At 32.9% G+C, this 23244-nt stretch overlaps 2 protein-coding genes across 2 annotated transcripts in view; one reads left to right on the plus strand and one right to left on the minus strand.

Annotated features, from left to right (window-relative positions):
* LOC136816593 (syndetin-like) overlaps positions 1-23244 on the plus strand; it is a 35825-nt gene that overhangs the window by 3006 nt on the left and 9575 nt on the right. The window contains exons 7-17 of the mRNA XM_067072932.1: positions 351-421; positions 670-823; positions 1709-1791; positions 1956-1998; positions 8858-8956; positions 9133-9249; positions 9748-9795; positions 10463-10618; positions 11082-11176; positions 11496-11594; positions 11889-11979. Of these exons, the coding sequence (XP_066929033.1) occupies positions 351-421; positions 670-823; positions 1709-1791; positions 1956-1998; positions 8858-8956; positions 9133-9249; positions 9748-9795; positions 10463-10618; positions 11082-11176; positions 11496-11594; positions 11889-11979 (1056 nt within the window). The remainder of the gene's footprint in view (positions 1-350; positions 422-669; positions 824-1708; positions 1792-1955; positions 1999-8857; positions 8957-9132; positions 9250-9747; positions 9796-10462; positions 10619-11081; positions 11177-11495; positions 11595-11888; positions 11980-23244) is intronic.
* LOC136816594 (uncharacterized) lies at positions 2944-6246 on the minus strand. The gene is made up of 4 exons (XM_067072933.1): positions 6035-6246; positions 5024-5743; positions 4571-4714; positions 2944-3044 (listed from the first exon to the last, which is right to left on the minus strand). Exons 1-4 carry the CDS (start codon positions 6191-6193, stop codon positions 3024-3026), a joined length of 1044 nt encoding a protein of 347 aa, XP_066929034.1. The 5' UTR covers positions 6194-6246; the 3' UTR covers positions 2944-3023.

Consider the following 23244-nt stretch of genomic DNA (forward strand, 5'->3'; position numbering starts at 1 on the left):
TATAAGCATGGATCAATGTTCTTAGCCAAATTATTATTTTTATTATTATTTTTTTCTAAAAGAAGAAAATGTCACGGTAGAGCGCGATAGTTTGAGTTTTCTGGAAACCTTATTTATTTAGCTGTGCATTTTTCTGATAGCGGATTGTTTTTATAAATAAAAGCGTTTAATAGCTTTTTTATTTCTTTTTCAAAAGTCTTTTTCGATAGTGTTGATAGTTTCTCCCAATAGATATGCTTTCATTTTTTTGTATTTTGATCAGTTTTGTTTTATGTGTTTCATTGTTTCAATGTTCATTGATTAGTTTGATAACCAGGTAGGTCCATAAAAGTATCACTTGTATTTCTTAGGGTTTGGATAGAGTAATGGAATTGGAATCAAATCTACAAAAAGCAACAAAGACATGTAAAGATGGAAGACGGTATGTCCTTTCTAACTATCGCTGCAAACTTTGAAGATTAGTAAAGTATAGTGCCATATGCAATTAAAGTGAATGCTGAATTTTTAAATACATCATTCTTCAATCCAGGCATTTTACAGACATGAAAATATTTTTATAATTTTCCATTTTCGATAATTAAATAAAGGATTTTGTAATCTTTGTAAAAATCAATTTACCTCGCACCATCATATAGCTTAAACATTTTTTTTCGCTTTTTATAATTATAGGAAATTAGCACAGGCAGAAGAAGCAATCTCAGTAAATGCTCTTCAGCTACTATCAAAGAATCGAAGAAAAGTTCTCCTGGAGAATTTGTTGAAGTCCCTTCGTTTCATAAAGACACTTCAACAAACAGATTTACGACTAAAAGAACTGTTACAGGTTAGACTTACGATTTGGTCAGTCTTCTTTTCACAAAGGATCAATTCAAGAATAATCAGTTTTACTTCTTTGAAGCAGCTACTCTTTCCAATATTAATAAGCAGATATTCAATAGGTAAAAGTTGGTTATTGAGATTTATTAACCCGAGGTGATGTAATATTCAACGAGGCGAAGCCGAGCTGAATATACATCACTGAGGGTTAATTAATCCAATAACCAACGAAAACCTATTGAATATATGTTTTATTATATATCTAGAGGCAAAAACAAAACATCAATTATGTTAATAGTCGAACGTTTCACATAAAACACTCACATAATGGAACGTTCAAATGTTTTTCTTTTTTAATGATTTTCTTAATTACTTTGAGTCATAAAATTTGCTAATGAAATTGACAATAGATTTATTTTGATAAATTTCTTTGATAACAACAAGAGCGACAAAAAAATCAAACTTTGAATTCAAAATTTTAAGAAAAAAATCTACCGTGGTATAATAGCCATGGTATATCAGGAATTATTCAATGGCTGTTTTTGCCTACAGGTATATAATAATCCCATTTGTATTACAGGATGATACACCGTTTAAGTCTTGTGACCGTCTGAGACAACTTGAAGGCGCCTCCTTCGATAGCTATCCACCCAAAGTTAGGGGAGGGCGCCACTTAACCTTACTTAGCACTAACCAGATGGTATGACCTGGCCAGGGATCGAACCCACAACCTTGCGCAACCTAGCAGAATGCTCTATCTTTATATTAAATATCACTACTATTTACTTCTCTTGCTAACTAAAGTTCAATGGTCTGAGTTGAAAATCCTTTTACTGCTGTGCTCCCTTTTCATATTTTTTTGATTTATTGTTTCTCTTATTTACCTTTCAAGGAACAAAATTATGCCAGTGCCATCCAGCTTTGCCTGGAATGTCAACAAGCTGCAATCACTTTTCACCAATACCATTGCATCAGGTAATAAAGATTATCTTCCCTTCTTAAATAAATCAAATAAAGCAACAACAATGTAATTTTAAACAATTGCTGGAAATTAGTCGTATAATATGAATGGGTGATTTGAAATTCATTTGAGAATTCATTTGAAGTCTCTTAAAACCAAATTTCTATATTTCTTTTAGTGAACTGAGTTCCAACCTTCAAGAAATATTGGAACAAATAGAGGTTTGATGATTATATTATTATTGTATTTCATTTCGCAACTGAAAGAAAGAAGAAATGTACTGTAGACTCTCTGTTAAATGTCACTAGCTAGCAATTTTCTCTACTTTTTGGACCTACCTGGCGCTCATTTGAATTAACTTATGTTCGTTTGTTCGCTTGTTATTTGGTAACACAAAAGTTACTAATAAAAGATGTTTTAGTTTCTTTATGGTCTTTGAGTTTGCTTTGAGAAAGTCCAGTAAAAATTCAGTCATCAAGGCTCGTTCATCGAACAGATATAAGACAGAAAGAAGGTTGGCAGTCTATATTAGGTATAAGTTTATTGGATAGAGGGAGTTCAGTCTCTTACTAAAGGCTATAATCAAAAAGTTTCTAAGATAAGATAGCGGGGAAATGCTGAAGAAATTTCCTTGGGAAATCTCAAACAAGCTCAATTCGTAACACTAAAACAGAAACAAACTTATGAATTTCCCTTTTCAAGATGTTATATTCATTCACAATATTTCATTTCTACAATCCAGATGCCATATCATTTTTTCACCGTTTGTTCGGCAACTTAGTAGATGTTATAGTACCGACTTATAAATAAGTTTAACTTGATTTTGTGATGGCTTTTCTATAGTGATGGAGATGATATGATCACTGTCCTTCTTGATGTTACGTCATTCTTCAATATATTTAGCTTGCCCTTTGATGCTTAATATTATTAGCCTCTCTTTGGGAGGCTTAGGATGTGGGCTATTAAACTTATATCTTGAAGATGATGCTGTGTCAATCAACAACATCTTTCGTATTCGATTCCCTTGCTTTGGTTATATCTCCATCTGATGTTGTTTAATCTCGGTGATGTTTTTTCGTTTATAGGTTTGAATTCAGAGTTCTCCTTCTCCTAGACGAGTTGTCTTCACCACGACTATAAAGAGCCCCATCTGCCCTTACGTTTGATTTCGAAGTTCAGCCTCTCCTAGACGGACTGCCCTCCCGGGCTACGGAGCTCCATCTGCCCCTTGGCTTGAACTTCCTGTCTACATGCGTTTACGCATGCCCTAAAAAATGAAAAACAAATCAAGGTCAATATTACGTGATATCCTTTTTGGACCTACCTCCGGGTACCCCGGTGGAGGTTCTATAAATTAACCCATGTCCGTTCGTTCGTCCGTTCGTTCGTCCGTCTGTCCGTCTGTTACCAGCTTTTCTCAGGATTGGCTCATTAGTTTTTTCTGATTTTTTGCACAATGATGGAAAATGGCAATGCCCAGAACGTGCCGGAGCCCGATTTTCGAAAAAAAATATATTTGGGCAAATTTGGGCCAAAAACTACCTAAAAAAGGGTTTTTTGGACTTTGTGCAAAATCCTGTCATTACTTTTTTTCTGATTTTTTGTGTACAAAGATGGAGGGGCAAGATTCTCTAAGAATGGCTGAAGTGGTTTTTCCCGGAAAATCTTATTCGCCTTACAAAACGGATTTTTCTATTTTGGGGAAATTCCCTTTAACCAAATAAGAAAATATAGCTTTTCTCAAAGTTGACTCATTATTATTTTCTGATTTTTGCACAATGATGCAAATGGCAATGCCTAAAATGTGACGGAGTCCGATTTTCGAAAAAAAAATATATTTGGGCAAATTTGGGCCAAAAACTGCCTAAAAATAGGGTTTTTTGGACTTTGCGCAAAATCCTGTCATTACTTTTTTCTGATTTTTTGTACAAAGGTTGAGTAGGAGGATTCTCTAAAGAAGGAGGAAGTGGTTTTTCCTGGAAAATTCTTATTCGCCTTAAAAAACGGATTTTCGTATTTTGGGGAAATTCCCTTTAACCAAATAAGAAAATATAGCTTTTCTCAATGTTGACTCATAATTTTTTTCTGATTTTTTGCACAATGATGCAAAATGGCAATGCCCAAAATGTGACGGAGCCAGATTTTTAAGGAATTTTTTTTGGGCAAATTTTGGCCAAAAACAGCTTAAAAGGTTTTTTGGGCCTGAATGGTTTAAGTGATTTTCGTATTTGGGGAAATTCCTTTTTGCCATTTTACATTATTCAACACACAAGCTTTATTTTTCCATTCTGAATTTTTGTACAATTATTGTCACTTTTTTCTTATTTTCATCTGATGTTAATCATTAGGTAGGTCCATTCAGCATGTTGCTTGTTTCAATTGTAGTGTTTTCTTTAATACTAAATTTGTGCTTTTCGAACGGGATTTATTAATTTCTCAAAATCCTAGTAAGAACTTTGAGATTATAACTTGTAATGTATTTTTTTTCCTTTTTGGGACTCGTCGGCACCGTGTGTGATTTAATTTTCGAGAGAAATTTATAATAAAAACTTTCTTCACGCCTCGGTAACTTCAAACTCTCAAATATTTTTTGATTTCAGAAGGCTGTACATACCAATGTACAGTGCCATTCTCGACTTAGTTTTTTATTTGAGTAGTTTCAAAAAACAGGGTGGGACGGGTCGCGGCGCTCCTAGGTCCTGGTACAGGACCGATGGGCAATTTCATATGATTCATATGATGAGATGAACCATGAGGCACTTAATGGTTTAATGTCAACAAATAAATACTTACGATATGAAGTCCGAAGCCACCTTTTTTTGTTTTAGTTGCTTGTGATGGTTTGAAAGCAGCTTTATTGCCCTTCTTTGGGCCGCCAAAAGCACGGTTGTTGTTTGGCTTTTGGTCCTTGGTTTTTGGTGATCGCTTTTTGAGATCCTAAAAGTTAGGAAATACAGCAAAATGAGTTAGCTCTCCCCAATTCGAACTTCGAGTTTAAAATTTAATTGCACGCTGGATGCATCAGGCACTACCTTAAGTTTTATTAATTGCATTCTGCCAGATTCAAGATAATGAATTTTATTTCAAATAGGGTATTGCAAATTTGTTGTTGTTGATTTTCCATTCTTAATTATGTTTTTAAACTCAAAACTCAAAAATTTTGGTAGTCTTTTTTCAGATAGTGACCTTGCCAAGTGATCAAAAAGCAGAGTTCAGCCAGAGGTAGATAGTGGAAATTATGAATACCTTAGGTAAACCAAAGCCACCAACATTCAATCGGTTCTTATCTTCGACGTACCAATGTGCATTTGCTTGACAACCACTGGAAGTAACTTTGGGTTGCTTGTTGATTGTTTGACAACCACTGGAGGTAACTTTGGATTGCTTGTTGATTGTTTGACAACCACTGGAGGTAACTTTGGGTTGTTTGTTAATTGTTTGACAACCAGTGGATGTAACTTTGGGTTGCTTGTTGATTGTTTGACAACCACTGGATGTAACTTTGGGTTGCTTGTTGATTGTTTGACAACCACTGGAGGTAACTTTGGGTTGCTTGTTGATTGTTTGACAACCACTGGAGGTAACTTTGGGTTGTTTGTTGATTGTTTGACAACCACTGGAGGTAACTTTGGGTTGCTTGTTGATTGTTTGACAACCACTGGAGGTAACTTTGGGTTGCTTGTTGATTGTTTGACAACCGGTCGAGGTTGTATTATGTTGTGCACTGATTGTTTGGCAACTGCTGGAAGTTGTTTTAGGTTGCAGCTCGATAGTTTGCGAAGCTGCGTCTTTACATTTCCCTCGTTTTGCTTCTCTCTCCATATGTTCAATAATGGTTGAGGTGAGAGACTCGTTCTCTGCTCGCAATTCATTGTTTTCTTTCCTCAAAGGGAGGACAGTTTTGTCATGTTCAGCTGCCTTCCTCTTGAGAGCAGAATTTTCGAATTGGAGGCATAGCTGACGCTCCTAAATATAAGAGGTGGTAAGGAATAATTATATAGACGCTTACTAAGTAGGCCAATGACAATAATTTGAGTAACTTTATAGTAATGAGTTTACCGATGCGCAGTCAAATGAGACGTAATATTTTGTAAGTGCAGAAAAGAATTGGCTAAACAACGAAATTTGAAAATTTAAGCTAAATTTAAATTTTCAAGCTATAATAATACTGTTTGTGCTTTCGTTTAAAATGTAGCCAAGTCATTATTATAGAAATGTTCAAACAATGCCAAGATTCAAACAATTTATTCAACTTACGTCCATCGTTCGACGGAGGTCGATGTTTAGACGAATAATTTCTTTATCTTTTTCTGAAAGTTTTCCTTCCAGAAAATAAATGGTATCTTGCAATTGCAAGATCGTTTGTTGATCATCTGTCAATGTATGAATATCCATATTAGCCATTATATCACTCATGATAACAATATAATGATACAAGATTCGAGTAAAAATTCTCTGCGAACACTTTACTCAAATCTAGATTCCCGAATGAAGACCAAATATTCAAATTGTTTTTCTAATGTTTTTTTTAATACACGGGTTTCGAATTAAATCTGGCGCGAGAGAAAAAATCAAGTAAATAAAAGGAGCGATAAGGGGAAATGCCTTATAAAAGGTTGATAGATTTCCTTTCTTCTCTTTTGAAAGCCAGGTGTTCATTCAAAAGATTTTTTTCTATTTTAAATTCAATAAAAGAAATATGATTAAACGATTGACTTTTTATTTCAATGTTTTTTGTTTTCATAATGACCCATAAAGTCTGTTAAAATGGAAAAATGAGCTAAAATTGCTTGATACACGGCCAATTTTCGTTCTGTTTACTTGATATTTTTCGTGCAAATTTACATGGGATCAAAGCTAAAGCTAAGCAAAAATTTAATTCGAAACCCGTGTATTGACGTCAAATACTCTGATATCACTTTTCTTTTCAGTAACGTCAATTTTTTCAACTAAGAGAGATCACGTGATTTTCTAATTGTAAATATTTAACGCGGGAAAACTGAGTGCGACAAATTAACGCGAAAGTAAGGGTTTTCGAAAATTACCTAGCCTCAAATTTTATTAAATGGTGGTAATTAACGCGAGGATAACCAATTCGTGTTGATTAATAAATTATGTAAGTGTAATATGGCACGGTTGGCGCTCTCTTTATTCAGATTTTTTCAATTTTTGGACCTTCCTCGGAGGTCCTTTAAATTAACTTTTGCTCGTCCATTCGTTCGTCCGATTGCTACCAACTTTTCTCGGGATCGGCCCATCAGTTATTTTCTGATTTTTTTACATAGTGTTGCAAACTGACAGTACTCAAAAAGTCACGGAGCCCGATTTTCGCCAAATTTAGGCCAAAAAGGGGTGTTTTTTCGACATTGTGTTAAATTGCTGCATTAAAGTCTGTCTCAAAATAATTTGTAGTTGAGACAAAAAAGGCCTGCAACTTTCGATAGAATTTGAATGAAGTTGCGATTTTGTGCTCGTTGAAAAGATATTTGTGAATGGAATATTATCAAGCAAAAAAATTTGAAAAATAAAGAAAAATGAAAATGAAAAAAATCAAGTTTTTGTAGAAATGTGGTATAATTACAATTTTCACAGGAGTGATTTTTCAATCTTAGATCATCATCACTGTGTAAAATTTTTTCCAAAATATTCGTTCAATCAAAAGATATCAAACAAAGTTTGTTATTGGTTGATTGACAAAAGGCTGTTTTTTGTCGTTTTTCACTACTTTTAGAGTCAACCAGAAATAATTTTTGTTAACATTTTCACAGTGATGATGATCTAAGATTGAAGAATCACTTCTGTAAAAATGGTAATTATACCACATTTCTACAAGAACTTGATTTTTTTTTCTTTATTTTCCATTTTCATTTTTCTTTATTTTTCAATTTTTTTTGCTTGATAATATTCCACTCACAAAGTTCAACGAGCACAAAATAGTAACTTGATTCTATCAAATGTTACAGCCATTTTTGTCTCAGCTGCAAATTATTTTGAGACTTTAGTTTTTTTCTAGTTTTTTTTGTTTGAAGACGGGCGTTTTTTCGACATTGTGTTAAATTGCTGCATTAGTTTTTTTCTATTTTTTTTTTTGGTTGAAGACAAAGAAACAGGGTCTTTAAAAGTGGGTAAAGCTGTTTTTCCCGAAAAATTTTCGTTTGCCTTAAAATACCGATTTTCGTTTTTGGAGAAATTCCCTTTTATCGTCGAAAGGAAAATCACGCTAAAATATTTTTTTGAAAATGCTATTAATTTGAAATTTTAACCAGTGATAGATAATTATAATTCAAACCAAACTTTTATTGTTTTGATTCAGTAACCTGCTATAATTGTATTTTACAGACCATATAGATATTACAGACCATAGATTAATAAGTCAATGATTGATAAAAAATCAAGTTATTTTCAAATGATATCTCATTATTTTAAAAAAAGTACTATGAACTTGAAATTTAGATAATGATAATGCAAATTTAGAATTTAATTGTTTCGACCCAGTCACCTGATTTACTGGTATTTTACAGACCAGAATTTATTATATGATTACGTTTTGTCCAATATCCTGTATCCTATCAAACCTACTTTAAATGATATATTATGATTGGAAAGTGCCATGACTTTGTTTTACCTTCTTACTCACGTTTCTTGCTATTGTTGCCATTTTTTTCCTATTGTCTTATTACATCATCGATCTTCAGGTAGGTCCATTCAGCATGCAGCCTGTAGCTTGATCCTATAGTCTTTAGACGTCAACAATTATAATATGAATGCATATTTTGCAAGATCTTCCACTAGACTTTCACAGGCACGATGGAAGTTTTTTATATCCAGCGAATGAGGGAATTTAAGCGATTTTATAACGATTTTATCGACGAAGAAGAAAACTTCGGAATTCACACCGCCGTACCTATTGCGTCGTGCCTGCTTTCATAATTTGTACGTTTTAACTATATTATTGTTATCTCTGAATGACTTAACACTAGTGAAAATAAGGCCCGAAAACTGATAATAGTAACTGATATATGATGCAATTTAAATCATATCTAAAATTTACGATGATAACATTTTTCTTTATCTTGATAGGAACAACTTGATAACGCGCTATCCAAAGTTTGTAGAGTGTTCAGTAAAGAATCATATGGAAAAATACAAGAAGCCTATGCACTGCTAGGGAAAACTCAGGTAAGTTTTCATTCAATTTAATCCGAAACTGTTTTTCTCAGTTAACCAGTCTTTAAGATTTCATAAAGTTTTTGATGGTATCTTTAAATAGAAGTTTTTTTTTTTTAAACGAATCAATATTACTTCGTCCACATTTTTTCGTTAATTCATACATCATTGTTGTTTTTTCTTTATAGATTGCGATGGATCAATTGCAAATGCATTTTGTAAACACTATCAATACAGTAGCCCAATCATCACTGGCTGAAGCTGTTTCTATCGAAGACAATATTCAGTTCAGTAATATATGCTCTGTGAGTAACGTTCATACGAACATTTGCCGTTTGACATTTCTTTAATTAAGGTTCTGTCTGTCTATCAAAAGAATTAAGAAGGTGCTTATGAATATGTAAATTTGAGTTAGCCTCTCTTCTTTCAAAGTAGAAAAGTTTCATAACATTTTTACACCCCGGTGTCAGTCACACACAGATCCGCTGGAGCCCCTCCCCACTGCAAAAATTGTCAAAAAGTCTTCCTAGGTTGAAAAATTGCGAGACGTTTCAACCCCAATTCCCCATTTGAAATAAAATGAAATGATTCAGCACTCCATGACCATCCCTACAAGCGTTCTTGAGATGGAAACAAGAGATCTTCTATCCCAATTGAGATATCAATAGACTGAAAGAAAATGTTTCACCAGGAACTGAGAATTTTTTTTATCACATCAAACTAATGCACTAATCTTTTGAAACACTCAGTAATATTTGAACCTAACCTTATCTGTTATTATGACGTTTTTTATTTATTTTCAGAAAATACCATTTGAAAAATTTATCCCGTGCCTACTGGAACTCAGCAAGGTAGATGTTGAAAATTGTCTAAAAAGATAAAGTTATTTTATAATTTTGAAAATAATTGTTCGTGAAGTTTTAAGTCAGAAAATATCTCCGATCCCATGTCTGTGAGTTACAAATTAGCACGAAGAAGACATGGGTCGAAATTCTTGGAATTATTGAAATTGTTCTTCCCATTTGCGAAATTTATACAAGGCATAATGTTGCAAACCAACGAAAATGAGATTTGAATAACATCGTGATATATTTTATCAATCAGTATTTCGAGCCATATTAAAATCAATACGCAAGCTTTTTATCTTGGTCTGTCTCTATCTTGACTTGACAATAGAACTGGATAAGAAATGGTCTTAACTGCTTTATGTAAATCCTTCATAAATTGCAATTACTACATTATTGTTTATTACTTAAAGGTTTTATTTTAACATCGGTATTTCCGTTTCATATCAGGACAGTGTCTCCCTATTGTTATATTTTGTTTAATAAACAAAAAAATGGCTTTCTTTCATCTTTCTGACCAATCTTGCTCCACATCTGTGTCAATTCATTGTGAAAAAGTTTGTGAATTAAAAGTGATGAGTAAGCAAACGATATCACTCTTATTTAAAAACAAAAACCTTTAAAACATAGACAATTTATGATGAAAACCTTTATGGACAATGTTTTTTTTCAGAGATTTTGGTGCATCATGTTTAATTACAAACATATCATGCAATGGCACGAAGAGAAGCGCTCCAAGGAAAATGAAAGTGAAAGTGAATCCGATTCTTTGTTTGGTGATGAATACATCAAATGTAAATTGGATCAAGGCATTGAACGAATATGGCAGGTAAGAAGAAAAATTTATTGTTTATAAGAGGAAAAGTTTTTTTTCACACAAAAAAGTGTCGTCAAGAATTTTTTTTGATTTTGTTTTCTTCTTGATGGGTATGTAAAGCTGCTAAATGTTGATCACTATCGAAAAACTTACAAACTTGATATTCATATTCATATGTTTGAGACAAATATTTCGTATTGAGGCCTTAAAGAAATGGTCAAACTCAGTTGGAGTTTTGATATGTAGAAAGTAGATGTCCTATAATAAACTTACGTTTATGAATTTTCAGTCAGTCACCTGGTACTTTGTCTTTTTTGAAAGACTGGTATTTTAGACCAATAATTTGCATTACTTGTGAAATACTTAAATCTACCTATTAGTGATAAAACTACATTGGATTTGCTCAAAGGAATAGTCCCCTGAATGGTTGAGCTTTTATAAAACACTATTTATCTCGTACCATGATTATTTTTAGGACGTGCAACAGAAAATTAAAGTATTTGTACTCTCCGCAAATTTCGCGTACTTTAAATATGACGATTTCATCAGAGTCCTTGATATCATAAACAGGTAGGCGTATTTTAAGTTATCTTAAAACAGATAAAGAAATTGGTATTATAAGATTCTGTTGGAAATTTTTGATTTATTTTAGGTAGGGCTATAGCCAACCGAAAACTTCTTATAAAGAGGTGTGGGAACTACCACTCGTCTAGGCCATGCCTGAATTTTGCTTGAAATAGCCAATACTTTAGAATGCTGTTTATATATTTTCAGTCTGTTTTAGTCTGTCATAAAATAATGTCTTTTCCCGTTGGCTGCTTATTATTATATCACTGCTTATTTTTATATAATTTTGTCCATTTATCTCTTATCTTACTCTTTTTTTCAGGTTGATTTGTGTCGGGGAGGATTTTTCAAAGAACAAGTCAGAAACTTTACAAGAGTCTATCCAAATGCAAACCATCAACTATTTCAAAGCATACCATAAGTATGTTGTATAACCTTCTTTTCATCTAAATATCGACAACGGTAATTGTTTTGACCTGCAAATATGGTCATGGTCATCTTCGAGGCTTTTCTTAGTTTTTCAAAGCACTTCATGTTTTTTATTCAAATTGAAAAGCCTGTTTATATTTTATTGTTTGTGTTGACTATTCTGGCTTAAAAAGAACCGAGCGTCAAAATCAAATTGACTGGATCTTCTGGTAGCGACTCTTTTCAAGAAACAATGATATTTAGGTATTATTTCACTATTATATATAATGATTCTTCATCTTTTAAGGGTAACTTTAGAAGAATTGAAAATGTTCCTAGAGAACGAAGCATGGCAATTGTGTCCAGTCAAAAGCTCATTCAAAATTCACCATTTACAGGTACATAAAATCTATATATTAATAGCCGTAGTCTGTATGTCTGTTTTCTGTTTTCTGTTTGTGTGTCACTTTCGTTTTCGCAAGCAGTTTTTTTGTTCTCGATAAGTTTGTTTTGATTGACAGATCGGATAGAGCATGGTTTAGACTTTATTCAGCCTTTGTTTTGAAATTTAAGGCCCGTCTACATTTAGTAATTTCAATTTCTGCCCAGACTTGCCTTTTTTCTCTCTTCTTCGTTTGCTATGTTTTCGGAGGTAGAGTTGCTTTCCATTTTTGGACTTCGCATTTTCTCGACTTAGATGTATATTGTGGTCGATGGCGGCCAAATACATTTTATCCGTGTAATTCTCGTACTCAAACGACATCCTCTTAGGTGCATATTTTAACAGCATGGAATTAAAGCTTTCGAGCTCGCCAGTATGACTAAAACAAAAGTTAAATATTTTGTTAGGTACCTGTCAAGCATCTTGTTCCATCCCACAATGTAACAAGGACTTAGAAGTCTTTAATTAGGGAAACCAAAAAAATTCAGGCAACCATAAAAATTAGGTGGTTATATTTTATATTCTCCCTTGCACGGTTTATTAAGAACATAAAGTACTGAAAGAAATAACAGGAAACATCAGTTTTATCAAGTTAACTAAAAGAGATTACCGAAAGCCGGTATAAAATTTCAAGCTTTCCAAAAGTTTCTTGTCCAGCACAACATCTCTCAGAACGTCCATGACTTTTGAGTTCCGTGCAAGTGGTGTTTTGTCTGAATCTATCACTTCCTTGTGTGTGCACTTGCCTTCTAACCACTCGTGTTCTCCGCATACATGGTGGAGGACACCCAACCACATATCCTAAAACAAAAGAAATGTAAGGAAAATCATTACACTTCCCCCGCTTTCTATTTTATCTTACTTTATTCTAATCAAACATTGAAATATGAATGAAAGTTATTTATAACATGATGGCAAAGGCAAGATATTCAGAAGCATTTTAAGAAGGATGTTTTAAGTCAGAAGCATTCAGTTAAGAAAACAGAAAAGACAAAAAATTTAGACATTAAATGAAAATAACCTTTAATTTCTTCGAATCATTTCCACAATGTTGACTACAATGCCAGAAGTGGTTCACAATAGATTCAACCCATTGAAGAAGGTCCACCATCTCCTTGGTTTTTGAGACATTTAAAAGTGCTTTTCGTAGGGCCTTTGACTTGTGCCAAACATCAAGCGAATGAACAAGTTGGGAATACTCAGGATGAGTTTCCTTCAGCTCTCTTAAGGCCTTTATGATTGATGATGATGCATCGGTCGTTATCTCAATAAGTTTAAATTGGCCTTTCAATTTTAACAACAGCCGCATCAAGCCTTCCTTTTCCATCCTTGTGGAAACCCCGTCAGTTTCTCTGCAGTCAAGTACCTCAAGATCAACAAGAAGACTGGTTACTTGCTCCATGAGGATGTATGTGCAATATTGGGCACTATGGCCAGGAGAATCACTTCTGCCATCACCTGAGAGCCGGATGTTGTTGTATAGTGACAAAATCAATTTTGATTCTTCAACCATTGTCTGCCAGAAGGATTTTATTTCCGCTGAGACAAAAAGTCGCTGATTCTGGTAAAATGAGGAGTTCTCTGGAATAGCAATGTTCAAAGTATTGAATAGATGTTGACATTTCATCCAGTTGTTTCCTGTTAAAACAACACTACTTGTCACCAAAATGTTGTTAAGGAAGATATTTGATTTTTGGCGAACATCAATTATCTCTGATGAATGCCATTGGTTGTGATGTCCTTTGGAACAACACCAACTTAGAGTTCGGACTGCACCTTTCGATCCTACCCATTGGAATGTTAATGGTTGAAAACATGCACCTTCATCAGATACAAAATCACAGTTGGATCCTTTTAGTAACAAAAGCTGGTCCAGTGAAACAATCACACGTTTCTTGTCCACCAATTCTGATTCTGATGTCTCAAGATCACACATCTTTATGAAAGAGGTTTTCAGTTTTGTCTTTATTTCTTCAGCATTTCCTTCAAGTGGTGCATCTATAATACAAAGAAAATTATTATAAAAACAAATGTTTTAGATTTTCCAAAAGTATAACCAATCAGATGGCTAAGTGAGAAGCCATAAATTAATATACTCTTTACTCGCATCACAAAATGATTCTAACCATTAAATTTTCTTTTTGAATGTTTAGATGCCAATTTCACTCAAAAAAAGAGAGAAAACTCAAACATACAAGTAACAAGAGCCACAAAGATGTGGTTAAATATTTCCTCCAATAGCTCAGAGCGTAGATCGTAGTCACAGTCACAGTCGAACCCCGCAGATTATCCTAAAGCCCCAACTTAGTAACATAGATTTATTAAAGCCTTTATATTAAGCAATATCCGATGCAAAACAAAATCCTGCTAAAAATTGTCGTTATTTCATAGACATATTCACAGATGATATAAGTCAAAAAACTTTTTTAAAAATTGCATGCAAATGATAATCATTTTAACACAAAAATAAATGTATTTTATTTAACTAATAGTCGAACGTGCGCAATGCACTGGGCTTAACTTCAGTGGCTTCAAATTATTCATAGGCCCAATTGTAGACCCCCAGATATTCACCCAAGGAACAAGTGTGCCAAATTTCAGCCAAATCCAACCATTTCTGAGGCCTGTAGGCTTTGCTCTAAAGTTTTAGCCTCGTTTTGGCTTAAAACTTGTCCCCAGGCCCCAAAAATCTAGATTTTTGAAAAATGAAAAAATTACTTGCAGATATTCACCCAAGGAACAAGTGTGCCAAATTTCAGCTAAATCCGACAATTTTGAAGTTTCCAGGCGGCTGTCCCAAAGTTTTAGAATCGTTTTGGCGAAAAACTCGTCCCCAGACCCAAAAAATCAAAATTTGTGAAAAATGAAAAAAACTCTTTCAGATATTCACTCAAGGAACAAGTGTGCCAAATTTCAGCCAAATCCGATAATTTTTGAAGTCTCCTATCTAGGATAAATATTCTAGCCTATTTAGGATAATTTGTCCTGGTTTGCAATAGTCCTTGACTGTTATTCTTGATCTGGAATCTCAAAAAACCCGTGCAAAATCGAAAGTGAGTTCGGGACAGGGGTCATGTTGGAAATTTGAAAATCACAATATTGAACTTTGGCATGGTCAGAGAGAATACACTGGATATAAAGTGTTTATAGTTTTTGGAAAGTTAAGTTTTTGTTCTATAATACTTAAGGTGTGCTATATTTAAAAATTGAGTTTATAATAAGTTACCACTAAAAAATATTTTCAAAGCTCTGTAGAATTTTACTTGTACAATAAATTCAGCCACACACGAGAGAAACTCAGGCAGTCCTCTGAGCTTTAAACACAATCATTTGTTTTATGAAAAGCTGGTAAAAACCCCTGCCATATTTTGATAAAAGAATGTATACTATTTTTTGAAAAAACCCAAAACCCCGTCTTTATAAAAAAACGCTTCCCCGCTAAATCTTCGCGATGGTTTTTAGTCACGTGACTGAAGTGCCTAGTCATAATGCGCAGCACGAATAAAGAAAACATTAACGATTAATAAAGTTTATACCATTATTGGTGATAAAAGAGATAATATTAATAATAATAGATAAACATTAACATCGAAAATGGACGAAGAAGAAACGGAAAAAGGCCGTTTTAACAAATATTCCCCTATAGTAGGGAAATATTTAACAAAAAAATATTTTTCAAGTTGATTGTGGATATATTTTTATATTCCATAGTGTTCTTAGTATTGTGTGATAACAAGTACATACAGCACAAAAGCTGCTCATCAAGATTACCAAAAAATCATCCAAGAGGTGTGTACTTTTTCAGTGATGAGAGAAGGGGATTTTTTTCTCCGAGATAAGAAATGAGTGAAAACCAAGCTGAAGGATACGAGATAACTCAAATAAAAAGAAAATAATGTTTTGATTTTCAAATAAGCATAGATTTAAAAAGGTTTGTTTAGTTTATTTACCTATTAGGCAATTTTGACTCAGCACCGTCAAATCCATATCTTGCTCTTCTCCATCAGCAATAACTTGTTCATAAGTTGAGATATCAAAATCAACTGATGCATTCTTATTATTCATTTGATCTACTATAAATTGTATTTCCATACAAATTTGAAAGTTTTATTTTCTAGTCTCTAAATAATTTCCCTCAACAACAATCATAATACATGAAAATGAGAACTTGTTTGAGAAATTTCTATATTTATATATATTATTTGAAAGATGAGACAATTTATATTTTCATTCAAACTAATAGTTTTGTATATTTATACAATATGTTATAAATGTATATTTATACATACACATGCTCAAGATATTCAACATCATAGATTTCCTCTTCACTATCTGCATCCCAGTCACCACTAACATTAGATTCAGTCTCAGTGTCACTTTCATCCAAATTTGATTCTAAGTCACTTTTATCAAAATCCGGTTCACCATCATACATATTTGACTGAAAGGAGGCAGTCATTGTTTCCTCTTCCACATGAATGCCAGACCTACAATTAAACGTTTAAGTGGGCTATAATATGGGGCCTATATGAAATTTTAGCCAAAATAGACAACGTGTTTATTGCCAAAGTTGGTTCTCTTTTAAAAACAGAGACTGATAGAATTTGCTGTAGAGGTGAAACATAAAAAAGGACCAGATATATACTTTGTAGTTCCGTGAAAATTATGTGATACATATTTAAAATTTTCAAATAAAGTAAATCTTCTTTGTTAACCTGAATTAACTTACATGAAACTTGTCTTCATTTTTTTAGATCGAGGTGTTGACTTCAGTATGTCCTCAAATGTACCTAAAATAAATAAAGGACAGATACCAAACCCATAGCCAAACAAAAACAATTATCTTGAATTTCATTCTTATAAGTTTACTACAAAACAAACTCCTGCATATTTTTTTGCCTGGCATATGGGTGACCGGAATAAATTATTTAATATGTGGAGTAAGAAAATTGAACGTTTTATATAATGTTTATATCAGAGAATTGATGTGAAACATTTAAGCCCCATGCAGCCATTTTTTTTTTGCCATGCAGCCATGGTCAGATCGGATAATACCCCTAAATTAGGCCCTTTGCCACTAAACCACTAAAAAAACGAAATCTCTGGACAAGGGAAACAAATTCCTCCACTTTCCGAGGATTCAGCAGGGTTGTATGCGAGTTTCTTTATGTGATAAACTCACAAAAAACCTGGGAATATTCTAATGCTTAAAAATAGCAATCAATGGTACATACCTCGTCTCCGTAGAGATTGGCAAATACTTTGGGATGAAACATCAAGAAATCTAGAAAAAAATCAAAACACAAAATGTTAATACTTTTTTCATATGACACAAACCCAAGCAAAGTATATTTCTATATTCCTTTCGCTATGTGTATGGTAATTAATTTAGAGTATATCAACAACTGTGTACATTATTGTGCGTAATGTATGGTGTGGGGACATTTATATTTACTGATTAGAAAATATTCAAAAACATATATTGTTTATAAAAAAACAAGTACACCCTTTGGCACAGAAACCAGCAAAAGATTTCAAGGCTGAGAGACAGAATTTACTACTTACTGTTGACTTTGTTTATTATCAAAACCAGATTCAGACAACGACAAATTTTGTGACGATTGGCAAGAGAAAGTTAGTTCAATCTGATTAATTTGATCCACTTCTGAACTAGTTACATTAACTGATCCATTTGATTTGTATGATAATTCATCATCCACAATAATTTCTTCATTACCACTGATACCAGTTACATCATCTGATCGCTCAGTAGATGTGATTTCTTCATCACCCATCAACTTGTTCTGAAATATTACCACCACTGATACCAGTTACATCAACTGATCGCTCATTAGATGTATATGATAATTCATCAACAATAATTTCTTCGTCAGTTATGGATTCAACATCAGTTATGGATTCAACAACAGAAACAGGAACAGGAATAGGAACAGCTTGTTCTGATATATTGTTAAGAATGAAGTGTGCAAATGCACTGTGACTTTTTGAAGCATATCCAAATTTTTTCTTTGTTTGCACCCAAATACTGAAAACTGAGTATTTTACTGGTATTCTTTTTCTTGACATTTTTGTATTTTACAACTATTTTTCGAAGAAAAGGTTAAATATGTTAGTAGGCAAAAACAACAGTTCTGTGTGATCATCACAAATTTCACCAGCGGGGTCAAAGTATCGCTCTGTATCTTTTGAATCCTCGTAAAATACAAGCTAAAATTTCACAACAAGGAAGCTGAACAGCATTATCGTCTTTTTTTTTAAACATTGAAACACCAAACTTAGTTGTTGACTTGATATGAAACTAAATAGTTAGCTAAAGTTTCATCAACAACATCAAAATACATTCTCCATCTTGAATTTTGACTTTTTACTAGACTGTTGAATAGTCTTCATTTTATCCGCAGATATTTTATTTTCTACTAGCTAAACGGCTATTTAGCTCTCGCATTTTTGAAGGAGAAAAATACGAAGTTTCTTTGCTAGATGTGATTTAAGCGTATAGCTTTAAGGAACGCAATCTCCCTTTAAATGTTTTCGAATGTATTTAACAATCGTATTTATTAATGACATTCGAATTCTTTTCAAAACAAAACAATTTCATTTCATAGAAAAGAACATTTCAAATGCGGCAGGTACAAAATGCATAATGCATATTGCATAATGCATAATGCATAATAGTATTGTGTAATTTACAGAACGATTTTATATTTTCTAAAACTCTCCTTTGTCCAGATATTACTAATCCATAAAATCGATTAATCAATAAAATCGAATATCGATTAAAATCGATAGCTTATCGATCATTAATCGATTGATTAAATATCGATTAAAAACGATAATCAATAAATAATCGGCGCCTAAAAAAATGTGAGTATCAATTATATCGATCAGATATAACATATCGATTATATTAATTATATATAATCGATTATATCAGTATCGATTATATCGATGTTGATCGATATTATCAATTATTAACACTAATCGATATTATCGATCAAAAATCTATGGTGATAATTTAATCGAGTGCTAAAAAAATGTGAGTATCGATTAGCTATTCGATTATCGTTTTTAATCGATATTTAACCAATCGATTAATTATCGATTAGCTATCGATTTTATCGATTAGTAACGTCTGGCTCTGTAGAGGCTTAATCAGAGGGATTCCCCCAGAGATGATTTTACTTTTCGAATCCGAACGAAAGAGAAAACATTCGAATCATAACAACAAAGGGTTTTCCGTCAGCATAAATAATAAGAAGATGCAGCAGATCAGAAAGATTTCCCCCTTCTTCTTCGACTTCTTTCTCATTAAAGCAGGTAAACACATAAACATTCGAATGTAAAAAGATTCAAAGTCTATTTTTTTGGATCTAGCTTTCGATTTTGCATACACGAAGCTCTTTAATTTATATTGGCTGGATATTGACTTATCTAAACAAAAAGCATTCACATGGTTAATGATTTGTAAGAGAGAAAACCCGTTGAACTTTATTAGCAATTATTCGAAAAGATCTCTGAGAAAACCCAGAATAGAGATCTTGCTGTAAAATTTACTACGTTTTCGAGTAACAAAAGTAATATACGGAGGAGATATTTTCGTGTTTTTTTACACTATACTACGTTCTGTAAAATACAACTATGAAAATCAAAATGGCAACAAGCATTTTCAGTGGATCATGGAATTTCTTCATCATCCAAAATTCAAATTTACAGCTTTCTACCTTTTATTTTCTGGTAGAAAATGGTATATATGTTTTGTTGAAACAACGACCTAATAAAATAGATAGACCAGTATCCTATTGAAATGATCCGCGTAAGAATGATAAAAAAATTAATGATTTTTTGCATCATTAAAATGTCATTCCGCGTTCAAAAGCATTTTTTTAAGATTAGCTATTGGTTGATATTGATCACATGACCTAAATTTTGTGAATATGTTCTTAATTTCAAGTCAAACTTTTAGGCTTAAAAATTAGTAAACATTGTTAAAATTATAACATTTGTATTTGGATAGTGTTTGTGTTTTCTATCTTAAGAACGCACCATGAACGCACGTTTATTTTCTTAGTTAGAGTCTTTCAAAAATGTTTAAGTTCTTAAAGAAAATGCGTTGAAAAGCGCAACAGTGTTGTCGAAAAATATTGAAAAATATCTTGTGAGAAAGATGATTAAAAATGCGATCCGACGTAAGCAAAAAAAATCGAAAATTATGTTTATGGTCAGTAGAAATTCGATATAATTGATTTTACACCATATAGAGATGCTTGTAAAAAGTCTAATTTCTTTGTAATATGACTTACGCGGACGGTGGAAAGACGGAAAGATGAAACAATACAAAATGAATAGAAAACAAAAGATTTTTAAGAGCCATTGTATGAAGTTCTTGGTCTATCTATTTTATTAAGTCGTTGGTTGAAAGTATTTTCTCTCAGATTCTCCTTATTATAGCCTCTAAAATTGACATTTTTTCAAATATTATGCATTATGCAATATGAATTATGTTTTATGCATTTTGGACCTGCCGATTTCAAATGTAAATCAAAACATAAAAATCAAAAAGTTTGTCGGACAACAACAGCATTCAAAGGGCGATAAAAAGCATAAGAAAAAATTTGTTCACCTCTTTCTTCCTATAAAAATATTCAAGTCGTCGTTACTGTTCGACTGTTAAAAAGTGTGTACGTCGTACTTCATTTTACGTGTTTAAATATGAAAAGCTATGGCAAGGGTTTAAAAAAGCAACTTAGCATTGTCTTATTTTCTTCGATCTGATAAAAACAAAGAGTTGCACTATTCTTTGTGACTTTCCCACTTTTTCCTGAATAATTGTTATTTCGAACCGAGAAAAATAACTGCCTGCAGAGTCGTTTCAAACGACACTGGTACAGTAAACGATGCTCTTTCTGATAACTTTTGACTTAAACAAAAAATTTTGTCACGGGGAGACAGTACACGATGCAAATATAGTTAAATAATAAGACACCCGGGGAGGGAGTTGCAGAGATTTATTTTTTTATTTGATCGTTTTATTAAGCCAGCTTCAACATCCAAAGGACTTTTAGTGCGTTCAGCTACAGCTTAACCGGCGTGCGACGCCGTATATATTATATTCTCAGTTCAATTTCTCCTGTCTAAATTCTACTTTTTGTTTGTACTTGGTTTCATCGGGATTTAGTAATGAAAACCCTAGACGATGTTATCGTCCGTTACAGTGATAGTAAAGGCGGGAAAAATGGCGGTATGGCGTTATGGCGGTATACGGAAAAAAATCGGCGGGAGAGTTTCGAAGAAACGGACGATAACTCTTTGGCATAAAAAAAAATTTGCGGTTTTGCTTGGACTAACCAGTGAGACTGGTTAGTCGCTCCGTGGTGAAAACTGCCTAAGTTTAAAGGCCGAGCTTGGTTCAAACGATCAAAAACACGCTGGTAGAAGAAGACACAAGACAAAATGGCTGTGGCTTTTCTGTGAAAATCCATCCAGCTCATTATGGATTTTTTCTTCTTGGTTCATTTGTTTTATTGAGACTTCAAGATAACTTAGTTGAAGGGAGTACTCTTTCCTCAAGTATGCTTCTTTAGAAGCTGTTTTTAAAATGATTTTTCAACTGAAGTCAACAGCAAAAAGACACAGAAACTATAAGGTAAAAGTCACTTTGTGTATTTATTATGAATCTTATGAATCACTGGCAGTGTGAATGCCCTCATATCTCCACTCTTAAAAGTTTTTCCATCTGGTGTTAGCAGTTCTTTGACAACTTGAAAATTTTCAAACAAAGTTTATTGTGGACTTTTAAAACTGCTTTTACCGTATGACAACTTTCACATTTCCTCAAAATTTGGGATTTCTCATTTTGATTTGAATTGTCAAGAAGTTCATTATCTAGTTAAAAGTTCAAGTTTTAGGTACTATGTAAAAATTATCAGATTATTATTCTAAATTTTTTTAGGTAAGCTAAAAATCAGAAATTGGACTGTTGGATGCATGGGAAAATAATGAGAATGTTTGTCAGTAATTTGCAGAGAGCACGATACCGAAATGAAATATTTGGCACAGCGTCCTGATATATCTTTGAGATTGAGACATAATATTTCAATCGACGTTCTGGGTACAATTTGAGATTATAACTTGGAATATTTCACTTGACGTCCTGGTTTAATTTGGGATTATAACTTGGAATATTTCACTTGACGTCCTGGTACAATTTGAGATTATAACTTGGAATATTTCACTTCACATCGTGGTTTAATTTGGGATTGTAACTTGGAATATTTCACTTGACGTCCTGGTACAATTTGAGATTATAACTTACAATATTTCACTTGACGTCCTGGTTTGATTTGAAATTATAACTTATTTCACTTGACGTCCTGGTACAATTTGAGATTATGACTTGGCATATTTCACCAACGCCCTGGTATAAATTGAGACTGTTACTGAAATATGTTATCATGATATGCAATTTTTCACTTGACGTCCTGATATAATTTGAGATTATGATTTGGAATTTGGAATTTACATCAGCCTTCTGGAATTAGTCGAGACTGTAATACAGTATTGTCGGAAGGCAGTTTTAGAATCATTTGTTTATCATGATTGAATTACCTATTTATCAGTTTTTGTAAATAAGAAATTTAATGTCATTTAAATCTGCCTCAAGGTTTTTACTGATTGGTACTTTTCCATTTTTAAAGCTAATTTCTGGGGATTTCTTAACTTTTCTCCTATTTCATCCTCATTTTTAATGTCTCTTTTTGGGTAGAAAGAAATTCAAGCTCAAATCAAAGCAAGATCTACATACTGCAAAGCTTACAAGCTGGAACTTTTTTACTTTTTCCCTGCAAAAGTTATCATAAGATTTTTCATCCACTACTGTAAATTTTTTATCAAACAGGAAAGTCACAAATTCGAGATTGCAAGTATTTAAACTGTCAATGATTTGTATACATATCCTTTGTCTTTGAGCAAATGGTGGTGGGGAGAATATACTATAGCTTTTTATTTACATGGACTTTAATATATAAAAGGGGTAAATATAAGGATAAAATCCTCAGGCAAAAAAACAACAAACAAACAAACTTACATGATTTGATGTTTTTTAAGAAATTTATAACGTGAAAGTTTAGATAGATATCCTTGTTGCAAAGAAATTACAAACTTATTAAAAGAATGATTGTTTATAAAAATTGTTTTCTAAGAA

This window comes from Clytia hemisphaerica, unplaced genomic scaffold, assembly GCF_902728285.1.
Source record: "Clytia hemisphaerica strain Z4C2 unplaced genomic scaffold, Clytia hemisphaerica genome assembly, whole genome shotgun sequence".
NCBI classification, from domain to species: Eukaryota; Metazoa; Cnidaria; class Hydrozoa; order Leptothecata; family Clytiidae; genus Clytia; species Clytia hemisphaerica.

Coding starts and splice junctions, on each gene's coding strand:
- LOC136816594 (XM_067072933.1), bottom strand. CDS start 6,193: ATGAGTGATATAATGGCTAATATGGATATTCATACATTGACAGATGAT. Junction 5,744..6,034: donor ACCTCCGTCGAACGATGGAC/GTAAGTTGAATA, acceptor TCTTATATTTAG/GAGCGTCAGCTATGCCTCCA. Junction 4,715..5,023: donor GTGGCTTTGGTTTACCTAAG/GTATTCATAATT, acceptor CCTAACTTTTAG/GATCTCAAAAAGCGATCACC.